The sequence below is a fragment of the Lentinus tigrinus genome (assembly GCF_003813185.1).
Source record: "Lentinus tigrinus ALCF2SS1-7 unplaced genomic scaffold L226scaffold_1, whole genome shotgun sequence".
Lineage (NCBI taxonomy): Eukaryota > Fungi > Basidiomycota > Agaricomycetes > Polyporales > Polyporaceae > Lentinus > Lentinus tigrinus.
Genome location: NW_027137910.1, coordinates 796,020 through 809,965, shown reverse-complemented (window position 1 = coordinate 809,965; position 13,946 = coordinate 796,020). Strand labels below are relative to the sequence as shown.

At 55.4% G+C, this 13,946-nt stretch overlaps 6 protein-coding genes across 6 annotated transcripts; 4 read left to right on the top strand and 2 right to left on the bottom strand.

Moving 5' to 3' along the window:
• Nucleotides 1-319: 319 nt before the first annotated feature.
• Nucleotides 320-1,882, top strand: L226DRAFT_555904 (uncharacterized protein). Its single transcript, XM_067683089.1, has 2 exons — nucleotides 320-1,364; nucleotides 1,425-1,882. Exons 1-2 carry the CDS (start codon nucleotides 411-413, stop codon nucleotides 1,755-1,757), a joined length of 1,287 nt encoding a protein of 428 aa, XP_067542395.1. The 5' UTR covers nucleotides 320-410; the 3' UTR covers nucleotides 1,758-1,882.
• A 444-nt stretch (nucleotides 1,883-2,326) lies between these two features.
• Nucleotides 2,327-3,162, bottom strand: L226DRAFT_564481 (uncharacterized protein; the record flags this gene model as incomplete). Its single annotated transcript, XM_067683651.1, has 4 exons — nucleotides 2,327-2,406; nucleotides 2,453-2,754; nucleotides 2,807-2,869; nucleotides 2,924-3,162. 4 exons carry the CDS (start codon nucleotides 3,160-3,162, stop codon nucleotides 2,327-2,329), a joined length of 684 nt encoding a protein of 227 aa, XP_067542394.1.
• A 581-nt stretch (nucleotides 3,163-3,743) lies between these two features.
• L226DRAFT_451277 (ATG16-domain-containing protein) lies at nucleotides 3,744-4,753 on the bottom strand (the record flags this gene model as incomplete). The annotated part of the gene is made up of 4 exons (XM_067675005.1): nucleotides 3,744-4,073; nucleotides 4,129-4,387; nucleotides 4,440-4,563; nucleotides 4,663-4,753. The coding sequence occupies 4 exons, from the start codon at nucleotides 4,751-4,753 to the stop codon at nucleotides 3,744-3,746; spliced, it is 804 nt and encodes a 267-aa protein (XP_067542393.1).
• A 189-nt stretch (nucleotides 4,754-4,942) lies between these two features.
• Nucleotides 4,943-6,195, top strand: L226DRAFT_475199 (uncharacterized protein). Its single transcript, XM_067676654.1, has 7 exons — nucleotides 4,943-5,045; nucleotides 5,100-5,122; nucleotides 5,191-5,271; nucleotides 5,323-5,368; nucleotides 5,419-5,643; nucleotides 5,709-5,854; nucleotides 5,907-6,195. Exons 1-7 carry the CDS (start codon nucleotides 5,025-5,027, stop codon nucleotides 5,974-5,976), a joined length of 612 nt encoding a protein of 203 aa, XP_067542392.1. The 5' UTR covers nucleotides 4,943-5,024; the 3' UTR covers nucleotides 5,977-6,195.
• A 282-nt stretch (nucleotides 6,196-6,477) lies between these two features.
• L226DRAFT_528057 (uncharacterized protein) lies at nucleotides 6,478-9,483 on the top strand. Its single transcript, XM_067679256.1, has 9 exons — nucleotides 6,478-6,809; nucleotides 6,859-7,072; nucleotides 7,207-7,321; nucleotides 7,377-7,500; nucleotides 7,555-8,156; nucleotides 8,210-8,409; nucleotides 8,468-8,616; nucleotides 8,673-8,739; nucleotides 8,791-9,483. Exons 1-9 carry the CDS (start codon nucleotides 6,659-6,661, stop codon nucleotides 9,377-9,379), a joined length of 2,211 nt encoding a protein of 736 aa, XP_067542391.1. The 5' UTR covers nucleotides 6,478-6,658; the 3' UTR covers nucleotides 9,380-9,483.
• Nucleotides 9,484-9,896: 413 nt separating this feature from the next.
• L226DRAFT_496927 (beta-glucosidase) lies at nucleotides 9,897-13,921 on the top strand (the record flags this gene model as incomplete). The annotated part of the gene is made up of 29 exons (XM_067677586.1): nucleotides 9,897-9,988; nucleotides 10,044-10,096; nucleotides 10,147-10,301; nucleotides 10,356-10,428; nucleotides 10,482-10,544; nucleotides 10,605-10,653; nucleotides 10,708-10,728; nucleotides 10,783-10,872; nucleotides 10,921-10,962; nucleotides 11,015-11,116; nucleotides 11,168-11,219; nucleotides 11,275-11,298; nucleotides 11,353-11,401; nucleotides 11,499-11,582; nucleotides 11,636-11,697; nucleotides 11,748-11,788; nucleotides 11,844-11,907; nucleotides 11,962-11,990; nucleotides 12,062-12,160; nucleotides 12,214-12,399; nucleotides 12,462-12,489; nucleotides 12,552-12,691; nucleotides 12,747-12,813; nucleotides 12,868-12,970; nucleotides 13,033-13,117; nucleotides 13,168-13,309; nucleotides 13,356-13,492; nucleotides 13,549-13,615; nucleotides 13,679-13,921. 29 exons carry the CDS (start codon nucleotides 9,897-9,899, stop codon nucleotides 13,919-13,921), a joined length of 2,442 nt encoding a protein of 813 aa, XP_067542390.1.
• Between the last annotated feature and the right edge of the window lie 25 nt (nucleotides 13,922-13,946).

Here is a 13,946-nt window from a genome sequence, read left to right as displayed (position 1 = left end):
TGACGGTCCACGACGCGTCGTGACTGCACGCGTCTGCCAATCATCGCGTCCGGATTCGCAGCCCGATCTCAGTCGCGACAAAATTCTGCACTCGGCCGCGATGTGCATGAGGCACTTCTCTTCGCAAGTCACCCTCTGGAACGGTATGTTTTCTGAGTAGCGTGCTTCGCCACCAGTCTCGCCCCCTGCTCAACACGATCGTCCTGCAGGGCACCATGGAGAACTTCAGACTCAACCATGACATCCTGCTCTCCATCCTAGCGCTGTGCGACACATCTTCGGCCGCAGCATTGATGCGTACATGCAGCACAGTGTATAAGGAAGGCGCAAGATATGTGCTCGCAGGTGATGTCCGTGTTGAAGGAGAGGATAACCTCTGGTCCTTTCTGTTCTTCATCGTCAGTGAAGGCATGAACCGTTTCCGCTTCTTGCGTCGGCTTTCTCTTTCTCTCGGACGCATTATGGACGAGGAGCTTGCTTTCGTGCTCGAAGGCGCTCTCAAGACGATGTCCCACCTCAACTCCCTTACGATCCACAAGGCCGAAGATCTCCTCCTGTCTCGCAAAAGGCTTCGCCTCGTGATCTCCCGAATCCCGACTCTCCGTCATCTCGAATTGTACAACGCGCAGAAGCTCACCTGCCGTCTAGTCAAGGACCTACATGTCGGACTCAAGTCACTCCGCCTGGGCTACGGTCAACTCGCTCGGCCCTCCGGTGGCGTTAGCCCCTTCTTGGAAACTGTAGACGAACAGCAAGTCCAGCAGTACCATCCCGTCAGTCTATGCAAGCAAGTAGCTCCCACACTGGAAGAGCTCTTCATTGCACGCGGCATGGGAGGATACCCCCTTCCAGACGACTCCGTCACCTACCCTCACATGCGGAAACTCATGCTCGAGGATGACCTTCCCAACGCATCGGCCTACATCCGCAAGTTCCCCAACCTGACGTACCTATCTGTGACTTCCAATTACGGCGTCAATGGGAGTTTCGCAGACTATAGTGAGGAATACCTCCTGTGTCGACAAAACAACATCACGGAGCACTTGAGGGGCATAACGTGGAAGCACCTCCGAACGTATCAGGGCCAGCTTCTGGGACTCTACCTCATTGCACCCCTGTGTCCCATCGAACGTCTCATCTTTAAACAGACGGTTGATCGATCATCCCTTAGTCTTCTCCGCCCCGTGCTCGACACCGCGAAACCCACTCACCTCGACATCACTTTCTTGGGTAACCCGCTCGGGCCATCACCTCTCGAGATACCCGCTGTACTTCGCGAACCTGTTTGCGCATCGCTCGAATCGTTGAAGATATCCATCACATTAGATCGCGCGGACAGGGACAGCGACATCGGTGTATGCACGGTATGTTCAGTGACCATACATGGGTTCCTATCATGCATCTAACGTGCTATCGGCCCACAGGAATCCCTCCTATCCTCTCTCGCCTCCTTGCCTCTCTCTTCCTTACATCTCACGATCGTGACGGGTGGACTCGTTGACCCGACACGCCCGACCATCGAGAGCGACCCCAAGGACCCCGAGGGTGTCATCGTGACCTACGTCCCTTATCCCCTTGTCCCGGTGGAGCGCTCTCTTGACGTGTTTGAATCTCTTACTTATGCGCAGAAGGTTGCCGACGCAGTGTCGACGATACAGGATGTGACGATCCGGGTGTGTGGCCCAAGGGAGAAGCACGCGAGGGGCACGCGTCTGCGGAGAGGGCGAGATGGTGCAATGGAAACTGCTCGTCTTTAGGTCGACTCGTCTTATTGATGACCTTGGGGACGCGATGTGAGCTTACAAGCATTTGTAATATCCTATCGATGAATGTTGTACCCCGTCATGTAGAAAGATATTAACGGCAATGACTAGACCAGCGGAAGATTGAGGCCGACGCCTTCGACTTTCGGCGGGCTCGTTCATCCTCTGAATTCAGCTTCGTCCCAACGCGATTATCCCGTTGAGATACTCTTTATTCGAAAAATATGATCTTGACATGGTCCGAGAAAACAGAGTTGCTCGCGTGGGCCTGGGGGAATATATTCTTGAGCGTCAGTAGCAGAGTCTACTTATACACATTCTACTGCCGTGGCCGACCGCGTTGCCAATGCTAGTCTGCACGCTGAGAGGTCTCAGTCCTTCTTGGGAACACTTGCCCGGCACACATTTTGGGAGAGCATAGTGGGTAGCTAGTGGTCGTAATTTGCAGCGGAGCATCAACAGCCTCAAGTTTGTGTCTTGGGAGGGAAGAGAGCGCTTGTCAGGCTTGACGGGACCATCGTATTCGTTGCACCAGTAGGATGCCTGCCAACAGAGGAGTACAATCATGCAGCACTCAAATCCGACACGTCGCCCCCAGTAGCACAACCTGTCCGGGATTCTCCAGCTTTGCCAGCGTTGTCTTCTACGAGTCAGCATCATGGTCAAAGACAGCGGCGAGGGACACTCACTTGAGTCAATGTTCATGACGGCGCCAGAGTTCCACACGCTTCCTCCCACCGCGCTGCCGGGGTTTCCGGAGCGGGCGTTACCACCAGGCCCGCGGTCGTTACCGTGGCCGCCGATGGCGCAACCGGCGGTGGATTCGCCACCGTCACCGGCGTTGTTGGAGTTCATGTTCATCAACGTGGGTGTGCCGAAATTGTTGCCCTGGTTGACGATACTACCACCGTCGACGGGGCCGGAGTTCCCAGTAGACGCGTTACCGCCTAATGTTTCGTCATCGGTCGTGCGCTTTACGAACTCGCCATTGCTAGAGAACGGAGTCAGTACTGTGGGAGCCCGCGTACGAGTGCTGGACGTACTCGACATTCCCGCCCGCCGTGAACGCGTCCAACGCTCTCTTGAGAAGCTCCCGCGGTCCGAGCCTGACGAGACCAAGTCAGCCTAAGACGTGAGATTACTGTGTTTGTTCCACTGACTTCGAGACAGTAAAGATGGACGGCGAATGATCGGGAGAGGGTTCGCGGGCGACCTTGGTGCCGATGACGGGATGCAAGTGCGGCGAGGGAGAGGAGGAGGCAGAGTTGGGAGCGGAACCGGGGCTTGAGACGGCGTAAACGTTGGAGTTGTAGCTGCCGGGCTGGGGTAGCGGGGAGGCATTGACGAGGGCCGTGCTGAGAACGGCGGCGGAGACGATGGTGAGGGTAGGAATGCGCATGCTGGATGTATGTGGTGGAATAGGCTGTGTCGAGGGGACGAGGCAAAACGAGGGAGTCGTACAGCGAGGCGTTGAAGGAGAGACGGAGTTGAGTTGAAGTGAAGAGAAGGAGTGTCGACGGTGGGCTGCCATGCCACCCCGCGTGGCCGGGCTTATGTTCGACTGCTGGGGAGGCTGCCAGCCACGACGGCACGAGCCACCTGCCCTTTCCAGCCGCCGAATAACCATTCCTGGACGAGGGTGCCAGACGGAGCGGCTTCTCGGCAGGAGCGTCCCCCGAAATGTCCGGAGCCCGTTCGCGACTGCTCGCCTCTGCCAGGGGAGTGAGCCAACAGGTGAAAGCAAGTGTATAACGCACAGCATCCGCAACAATACATCCGTTTGAAGAGAGCACGTATTAGCAGCAGCACGACACCGCAGAACAGTGGACATAGAGATTACATCGAGCAACGACGGTATGCAACGCGAAGGATATCTAGAAATGCTGGGTATAACCAGGTGTAAGACGCGAACGGAAGGCACAGCTATGAAACACGCAAAATAAGATACACACTGGGCAACTCACTCGTCCTCGTCTACCATCAGCCATTCGGTGTCAGATTCACGTCCGTCTCCGCGTGAGATGGTGTCCCATGATTCGTCGTTGTGGCCCCCGTCTCCCTCCTCTCCTCCCCGTTTCCCGACACCGACGAGTTTAACGACAACGTGTCCGCATTGTCCTGATTCTGTGCCGCTCGCCGCGACTGCATCTCCTCGTAGAACTGGTTTGCCTCGTTCATACGGTTCGCCTCCGCTTGCTTCGCGTCCAGCCAGCGCTGCAAGAGCTTTGCATTGTCTTTAACCAGGGTCTGGTTGCGATCCTCGATCTGGCTCAGCTCCAGCTGCAGCGTGTTGATCTCGTCGTGTAGGATCTGGCAAGCAGCAATGTCGGTATAGAGCAACGTGGTAGAATACATGCCAACTCACCTGTGCTGTCCGATCCTTCTCTGCCATGAGCTCGTTGTGCTGTTCAACCTTCTTGCGCAGCACCGCAATCTCGTCTCGGTACTTCCTGAGGTTCTCCGCGTCCACCCGCGACAGTTCCTCCTTTTCTCGGAGAGTCTCGTTCATTGACAGTAGCCGCTGCGCATTCTGGCCTTGAGTCTTGTACACGGTCGCGAGTTCGTCCCGCAATGACGATATTTGCGACTCAAGCGACGTGATATAGGCGGCGCGCACGGGATTACTGCACGAGTACACCATCAGGTCAGACCTATGAGAAGCAGGTTGTGACATACTCATCACCGGTGCCAGGAACGAATACGGTCGAGCTGCTTGGGTTCGGACGAGCAGTGCCCATCGCGCGGAGAAGTGATGCATTGCGCTCTCTCAGGAGCTTCGTCTGTTGTGCCAACCTGCGATCTTTTCAGCGTTCACATTGAGGTTAGATCCATGGAGTAGGCTATAATTTGAGTGTCGTACACACGCGCAACGCGCAGGATAGGGTGGATCGGTACATACATTGTTCAATGATTGGGGCGTATGACGACTCCCTCGCGTTGCGCTCGACGAGCCGCAAGCGCAGAGTTTCTTGCCAAGATGGCTCGGCCATGGCGAGAGCAGGCAAGCACTAGCCAGGGGACGAAGACAAGGGCGATCGTGGCAAGGGCAGACGATGCACAAAGGCAGAGGCAGCGAAGGCGGAGCTCAAAATGCGCCTGGCCTGCCTGGGAGCCCGGGGGCCCTGCATCTGAGATCATGGGTCTGGGAGGCGCCCGAGTCGTTCACGGCCCACCGGGTTGCGTCTGCATATCGTAGAACCTGACAGTGACTCTCACTTCATCTCGTCCATAGTCCTCTCCTGTACCACCACTCCGCTCAGCATGGGTCGTGTTCTCCTTAAGGTATGTTGCGCACTATGAAGCGTTGCCGTGACGAGTGGCTGACTTGACGAACAGGTTATCATCCTTGGTGATAGTGGGTATGTCGTCTGGCTGTCCTCCGGTCTGGTGTATCAATTGGAAGTCTGACGTCAGTTGGTCGCGGTAGAGTCGGGAAGACTTCTCTTATGAACCAGTATGTCAACAAGCGGTTTAGCAATCAGTACAAGGCCACTATTGGCGCAGACTTGTGAGTCCGGTTAACCCTGCCCCCCATTTGGCCCCACTAACCAACACACAGCCTTACGAAGGAGGTCATGGTGGATGATAGGCTTGTGACTATGCAGGTGAGCATATGCCATGTCTACTAGGAGCGTGGGTCTGAGGTGGCATGCAGTTGTGGGACACTGCTGGACAAGAAAGGTTCCAGTCGCTAGGTGTGGCCTTCTACCGTGGGGCGGACTGCTGCGTGCTCGTCTACGACGTCAACAGCGCCAAGTCTTTCGAGACACTCGACAGCTGGCGTGACGAGTTCCTCATCCAGGCAAGCCCTCATGACCCGGAGAACTTCCCCTTCGTCGTACTTGGAAACAAGATTGATATGGAGGAGAGCAAGCGTCAGGTATGTCGCGCTGTACCTCTCAAAATCTAGCTCCTTGTTGACTTCAAGCTACGTTGGGGATGTAGGTCACCCAGAAGCGTGCGATGACCTGGTGCCAGTCGAAGGGCAACATTCCCTACTTCGAGACGTCAGCGAAGGAGGCCATCAACGTCGAGCAGGCGTTCCAGACGGTGGCCAAGAATGCATTGCAGCAGGAACAGGATGACCAGCTGTAAGTTAATTCACCCATGCATACACGCCGTCGGCTGACCACGTCCCATCAGGTACGTGGACTATCCGGACCCTATCCGGATTGACTCGGAGAGTACCCAGGGTGTGGGTTGCAACTGCTGAGCGACCCCTCACCTATCTCCTGCGAGGGTGCGCAGTCTGCTTTACATGTTCATGACACTGGACAACTGGTTACCCCTTTCTCTTCGAGCCTCCCTCGTGTTGTCCCATACTAAGGCTCTCTTCACGTTAATTTACTGATTCTCTTTCGCCGTTGTCTCGTTTTCGCACTTGTACATATCCGTATACGCAGCTATGAATCAATATTGGTGTCGGAATAGCAAGTAGTTGACGGCTTGACAGCACTTTACCCAGACTTAACAAGCTTGAGCCTTGACGAGTCTGTGGGCGCTACGCCTGGTCATCCGACCGCGCTTCTCTCTATGTTCACGGACTCACGCCGACGGGCCACATATGATTTGTTGTATCGTGGTCTGCTAGGGTACAAGCAGTGGACGTCTTATACCTCTCAGCTGTGAATGAGACCGCAAAAGCGCGCGGACGCGCCCAGCTGATGTGAGCGCAGATGGCTGTATCCGTGCAGCTTTACTTCTCCGAGTCCCTGCACGGTCACGGACGGTGGCGCCGCTTACGTCTGTCTATATAACGCTCCCGACTGCTCCCTCGATGTGCTAGATTACATTCCACCTTCCGCTCGTTACGTGAATCGGAGGATATTCAGCAAGACGTCTCGGTCAGGCAACAGGATTCTCGCGGCCACACACTCTTCTCTCCATCGCTCACCATGCAGCCTCAGAGCAACCACAGTGCGACGCGCCTCGTCAATGCCTCCTTGGTCACCACCGCTCCGATCCGCTCTATCACGCCGCAAGGCTCGAAGCCGGACGTCATATGCGAAGGATGGGTGCTGAAGAAGCGGCGGAAAAGGATGCAAGGTGTGTTTGGAGTAATACCCGCAAACCTCTGTCACTGATGTCAACGCAGGCTTTGGGCGACGATACTTCACCCTGTCGTCCTCGGGCGTGCTGTCGTACTCGTTCGAGCCCGGCCAGCCAGCCCGCGACGAGGTGCTCCTCAGCCAGGCTGCAATCTCAACCGCCCCAGGGCGCAAGGATATCCATGTGGACTCGAACACCGCTACGTTCCACATCAAGTGTCTGAGCACTGGGGACTTTGATATGTGGATGGGAGCATTCCGGTGAGTCGCCTGAAGCAGATGCTCTGCGGTACGCTGTGCTGGGTACCATTACATATATGCACGGCGCGCCGAGTGGGAGCGACTATTAGAGGGGAGGAAACGGGGTGATGTTGATATCTATATTGGTCGTGCAGGAAGATCCTGGCGCAGGAGATCCCCAAGTCTAGGCGGTCGTCACTCGCTCGCTCGGCTGCGCGGGGAGGGCTCCAGTTCAACCGGGCGCATATTCTGATAGAAGAGATCGGCAACGTACGTCTGTCGTAGACGTGCGTTGGGAAGGACTGACGGACGCGGATCGCGACAGACCATCACCGAGCTGGACAGTGCGCTCACGGCTTATACTGAAGAGGAGACCAGACGCAAACGAACTAGCAGTATGCGCAAGTCGGAGAGCAGGGAGCATGGCGTACTGGGCTTCCTGAAGAAGGGTGCGTATTACTGTATCTGGGTACTTGCGCAGACTCCCGACGCCTCTGCTGCAGGGCATCACCATGAACATTCCTCCCATTTGACCCCGCCCGACGCACATCCGTCACCAAACTCCCCGACAGAGCTGTTGAAGCGCATATCATCAACGATGGAACAGCTCAAGAACCAGCACTCCGCACTCAGCAAGACTTTCCAATCATACCCTACTATCGATACAAGTATATCCACCCTAGTCAGCTCACCATTACCCACCACCACCGAAGAGGAGGATGAAGCACATACGCCCTCGACCGCTACTGCAGGTCAGAAGCGGACGTCGTTGTTCAGCTCCCATAGTGGAGACGGCAGTGTATGGTTTGACGCCCCGGAGTATGACGGACCAGAGGAGTACATCCTCGATGTATCGCCGCCGGAGGAACAGGACAGGCTGTACCAGACGGACTCCCGAATGACCGAGCGGACAGATGTCACGGAAGCTACCGAGGCGGGATCTAGTACCGGCATGGATACAGACTCCGAGTCCGAGTCCGAGGAGGAAGTCGAGAATTCGCTCGCGGTAGAACCAGCCGTTATCCAGCGCAGAACATCGTTACCCTCTGGGATAGTAGCAGACGAGGGTAGCCTGTTCGCGGTTCTGAAGAAGAATGTCGGAAAGGTGAGATATTCCGGACAGGACGTCGGTTTCCGGTATTTAAAGGTGCTGCACAGGATCTCTCGAAGGTCGCACTGCCGGTCACCTTCAACGAGCCTTTGACGATGCTTCAGAAGCAAGCAGAGGAACTCGAGTATTATGACCTTTTGTCCCAGGCTGCGAAAGTGACGGATGCTGTGGAACGAATATGCTACGTTGCAGTGTTCGCTGTATCGACATACGCCAATACAAGGCATCGAACAGGTCGGAAGGGATTGTAAGTCGCGCTATGTTTGTCACTATCATCCGGTTTCTGAAGTGGCTATCGGCACCAGTAATCCCTTACTAGCGGAAACGTTCGAAGACGTGCGGATGCACTTCATTGCGGAGAAAGTCTGCCATAACCCCGTCATTCTTGCATGGCACGCACAAGGCGAAGGCTGGGAGCTGTATGCAACCTCTAGCGGCAAAACGAAGTTCTGGGGTAAGATTGTTCCTCGTTGTCTGCGTAGCCGGAGATAGACCGAGCTTCATCGACAGGAAAGAGCATGGAGATCATCCCACAAGGAACCATTCATCTGCGGTTAGGAGACGAACACTTCGAATGGTGCGTCACTTCACGTGTTATCTTCAGACGCCAACGTTGACATTGCTTCAGGAACCGACCCTCATCATTCATTCGTAATCTTATGATGGGTACGAAGTACCTGGAACACTGCGGAAAGATGGTCATCAAGAACACTACCAGTGGCGACTCATGTACCCTCGACTTCAAGGAGGGCGGTTACTGGGGACCAACGAATATCGTCCAGGGCACTGTGAATTCGCGTTCAGGCCACGTCGTCGCCAACCTGGAAGGCAAGTGGGACGAGCAGATGGCACGGAAGCTCGATTCGTCGCATTTGCACGTGCTATGGCGTATCACCCCGTTCCCGAAGAACGCTAACCAGTACTACGGCTTCACTTACTTCGGTATCACCTTGAACGAGATTACACCCGATCTCGAGGGCCGTCTCCCGCCGACAGACTCGCGATACCGGCCAGACGTTCGTGCGCTCGAAAACGGCGACCTCGATACTGCGGAAAGCGAGAAGCAGCGGCTGGAAGAGATGCAACGTGAGCGGCGCAATTGCGGCGAAGAACGGGCACCACGGTGGTTCAAGCAGGTCGGTGACGAGTGGATATATGCGGGAGGATACTGGGAGCAGAGGCAACGAGGATGGACAGACGTTGAGCCGCTATGGTAATATATGCATCAGACGGGACTATCTTACTTACACTACTGGCAGGATGATTTGCGTAATGGCATTCTCTTCACGTCGCGTCGGAGTTCCGATGCTTTGCTACAGAATTATCATCCGCGGATGTTCAGCAGAAGCAACAAGCTGCCGAGTCAGACAAGGTGCGAATGAGCGAGACCCGTGACCCCGACGTTGCCTGCTCGGATGTCGACATATCCTTCTCTGGTCGCCGAACGCGCGTAGCGAACCCCGAGGATTGTACGCATAGCTTCTGATCCATCGCGACATCCTTTGCTGAGTATCCGGGACACCTGAGCGGTGAAGAAACTTGTCCGCCAATTATCCGCGCCTTTTCCGCCCTGTCAATAACGCATGCTGCCGCTGCATCATCCGACGCCCTCAATGCGTTCTGCTTGTCGCAAGCGGACGAATGGGCGCATTGTTCGTGCAGTATAAAGGCCGGGCAGTGTTGGTACGGGTCCTCGTTGAGTCGTACGTGACCCGCAGGTACGAACGCACAGGTATGGTGTTCCGGCTCACGGCTAGTTTGCTCCTCTTGGTCGGCACTGTCCTAGGCCAGGCCGGCGTGTATCAGCAGTGCGGTGGCATCGGATGGTAAGTAGTCCTTATATCGACCATCATATCCTCGCTCAATATTGTATCTGGATAGGACCGGCGCAACGACATGTGTCTCCGGTGCCGTCTGCACCAAAATGAACGACTGTGCGTGCCATTGTCTGTACCGAATGAATCTCTTGTTGACACACAAGCAGACTATTCGCAGTGTCTTCCTGGATCGGCTTCGTCGTCTCCGTCCTCGACTCCTCCAGCATCCAGCACACCCCCGTCGAGTACCACGTCTTCACCACCGCCCGCTCAGACGAGTATCGCAAACATCGCGCCGGAATGGGCGGCTGCATACACCAAGGTAAGTACTACCAGGTTTCTTGGTACGATGATGTGGACTGACATATTGGACTAGGCACAAACGACAGTTGCGAAGCTCTCGCTCAGCGACAAAGTCAACCTCGCTACTGGTGTCCAATGGGAGAAGGGTGCGTACCATGTCTCTCCATTCCAGAGAACATGCGTTCATATCGAGAATCAGGTCCTTGCGTAGGTAACACGCCAGCCATCTCTTCTATCAACTTCCCCGGACTCTGCCTTCAAGGTAGGCAATATGTCTTCTTACGTCGACAATCGCCGTGTGAAGCTCATCACACACGTGCAGACAGCCCCGTTGGCGTGCGCTACGCTGATTTGGTCTCTGCCTTCCCTCCGTGAGTCGAGCGATCGAGGCTTAGATTGTTAGCACTCACAAATGTTCCACGCAGGGAAATCAATGTCGCTGCTACGTGAGTGTTCGCTGGGTCATCACATGTGCATGCGTGACTCACATATGGGCGTAGGTTTAACCGCACTCTCATGAGACAGCGTGGTGCTGCTATGGGAGCAGAATTCAAGGGCAAGGGTGTCCACGTCGCCCTTGGACCTGACGTGTATGACCACTCGTGACTTGCTCCAGTTCCCGACTGACACTAGTGTAGGAACCTGATGCGTGCCCCTGCGGCCGGCCGCGGCTGGGAGGGGTGAGCCGCACTTACATGACAACGAGAAGGGTACTGAGTTCTTGTTCTTCAGAGCGGGTGGTGATCCCTACCTGTCCGGAGAGCTTGCGTTTGAGACAGTCACTGGTGTCCAGAGCTCTGGGGTCCAAGCTTGCGCCAAGCACTACATCAACAAGTGTGTTGAATCGCTGCTCGACGGGACATAGTAGCTCATCCATTCTATCAGCGAACAAGAACACTTCCGCGACAGTAGCTCATCCAACGTGGACGACCGGACTGTACGTTGTCTTGATTTCTCACTTCGTCGTTCTGACTGACGTGCATCGTAAACAGGAGCACGAGCTATACTTGCTTCCGGTGTGTAATCTTGAGCCATTAATTCTTTTCATTCAGCGGCTGAGACCAAGTCAGTTCCTCCGGAGTATTCAAGCCAACGTTGCATCCATAATGTGCAGCTACAGTGGGTACCTCCCGCCACTCAGGAGACTTCGATAACTGACTATGCATGCCAGACCAAAGTGAGGATCCGGCCCATATCGTGCCAATGCGAAGTTAAGATGTTGTAGTCAACGGAACGTACTCTTGTGAGAACGACAAAAGCCTCAACGGATACCTCAAGACAGAAATAGGCTTCCAGGGCTGTGAGTACGTTGCATACCTCGTGGGCCCAATTGTTCTGAGTAGTGCACGTCAGATATCATGTCAGATTGGTGGGCCACGCACTCGGGCGCCCCTGCCGTGAACGCTGGTCTGGATGTGAGCCTTTCTTGTCTATATATCGCGAAGATATGCTGAAGTTGATCCAGATGACGATGCCTGGAGACACCACGACCAACTCGGGACAGACGTAAGTTCTTTATAACATTGATCATATACTTGCTCTGATATGCGGTATCCTACAGCTACTTCGGCCAAAACCTCGTGAACGCTGTACAGAGCGGACAGGTTTCCGAAGCACGCATCGACGTACGCACACTCACTTTCCCAAGCTGTCGGAGGTGCTGAACAGTCTCATTCCAGGACATGGCCACGCGTATTCTTGCGGCATGGTACGCATCCTTGGAACGTGCGGTGTACCTGATTATCGAATATTCGAACGTTGACGCCTTGCTCCTTGCAGGTACCTTCTGGGTCAGGACTCTGGCTTCCCCGCCGTTAACTTCAACTCGTGGACCACCAGCCAAGGCCAGCACATCAACGTGCAAGCTGACCACAAGAAGTGAGATGTTAATCATCATTGCTCTCGACACCCGGCACTGACTTCCTCTCAAGTATCATCCGTACCATTGGCGCAGCTTCGACAGTGCTCCTGAAGAACGAGGGCGGCGTCCTTCCTCTCCATGCGCCAAAGACGATCGCTGTCGTCGGCAATGGGGCTGGTAACTCGTCCAGGGGACCCAACGGATACTCAGACCGTGGCGGAGACGACGGTGTCCTAGCCATGGGCTGGGGTAGCGGGTAAGTGCTTCACGTCGACATAAGCGTACGAACCACCTGGCTGAAATTTCGGCGGTGTCCAGCACTGCTGATTTCCCCTACCTCATTGCTGTGAGTCGCTTCGTGCTCACACTCGTTTCACATGGACTGATGAGACGCCCCTGATGACATAGCCTGTCGATGCGATCACCACTCGGGCGAAGACAGACGGAGCAACAGTCAAGTCCTCCTTGAGCGACACGGACCTGACATCAGCTGCCAGCACAGCGACTGGGGCGGATGTAGCGTTTGTCTTCATCACTGCGGACAGTGGGTGGGTGTTTTGCAGAGCATAGTCCTAGTCGAGCTTCCACTCACATTGTTGGTAGTGAGGGATACATCACGGTCGAGGGCAACGCCGGCGACCGCAACGACCTCAACGCCTGGCATAGCGGGGTACGTCACGTTGTAGTACCCTTCCATTCAGATTGCCCATCGCTTTTTGTGTAGGACGCTCTCGTCAAGCAAGTGGCGAGTGTCAACAAGAACACGATCGTTGTCGTGAATACCGTCGGTCCAATCCTCGTTGAGCAGTGGATCGATCACCCGAACGGTGAGTACGAGTGCCCTCGTTCTGCGAACTAGCCGGATTGATGTGGCTCTCCTCTCGTCCAGTCACTGCATTGGTGTGGAGCGGTCTGCCAGGACAGGAGGCTGGCAACTCTCTGGTAGACGTCCTCTATGGCGCATACAACCCCAGGTAAACACTCGTCTTATCTTTGTCCTGTTCGCGTATCGATTGCTCGGCAGCGGTCGTCTTCCCTACACGATCGGCAAGAGCCCCTCCGACTACGCGGCGCAAGTCACCACCAGCGGCTCGGGCATCGTGCCCATCCCGTACAGCGAGGGTCTCTTCATAGACTACCGGCACTTTGATCAGGCCAGTACACACGTTCTGTCTCTTGGCTACATGTGCAGTACTTCTGACTTCGTTACAGGCGAACATCGCACCCCGGTTCGAGTTCGGATTCGGTCTGTCGTACACGACATTCGACTACTCTGGCCTAAAGGTTTCAGGTTCGACCTCGGGGGGAACTCGCCAGCCCATCGGGCCCGGTGCAGCTCTGGATCCCTGGTAAGCCACGGTGTTCAGGTGAATCCCTGCCACGACCCTAATTGTGTGCTCCTCAGGTTGCACGACAAGGTCGTCACCGTTACCTTCACCGTCACCAACAACGGCACTGTCGCCGGAACGGAGGTGCGTGTTCCCCATTCTTTGCACCGCTCATGCCTCGTGCTAACGACGGAATATCTTCTGCAGATTCCCCAGCTGTACACCTCACCTCCTGCTTCCGCGAAGAGCGCGCCGTTCAACCTGAAGGGCTTCGACAGCATCTTCCTCGCGCCGGGCGAGTCGACCACCGTGACGATGGAGCTCTCCCGTCTCGACTTCTCTGTATGGGACGTCGTCTCGCAGAGCTGGCAGATTCCATCGGGTGTTACAGGCATCTCTGTGGGCGCGAGTAGTCGGGACTTGAGGCTGAAGGGGTCCATAACCAACTGAGGACGGCGAGCGCATATATGTAGTC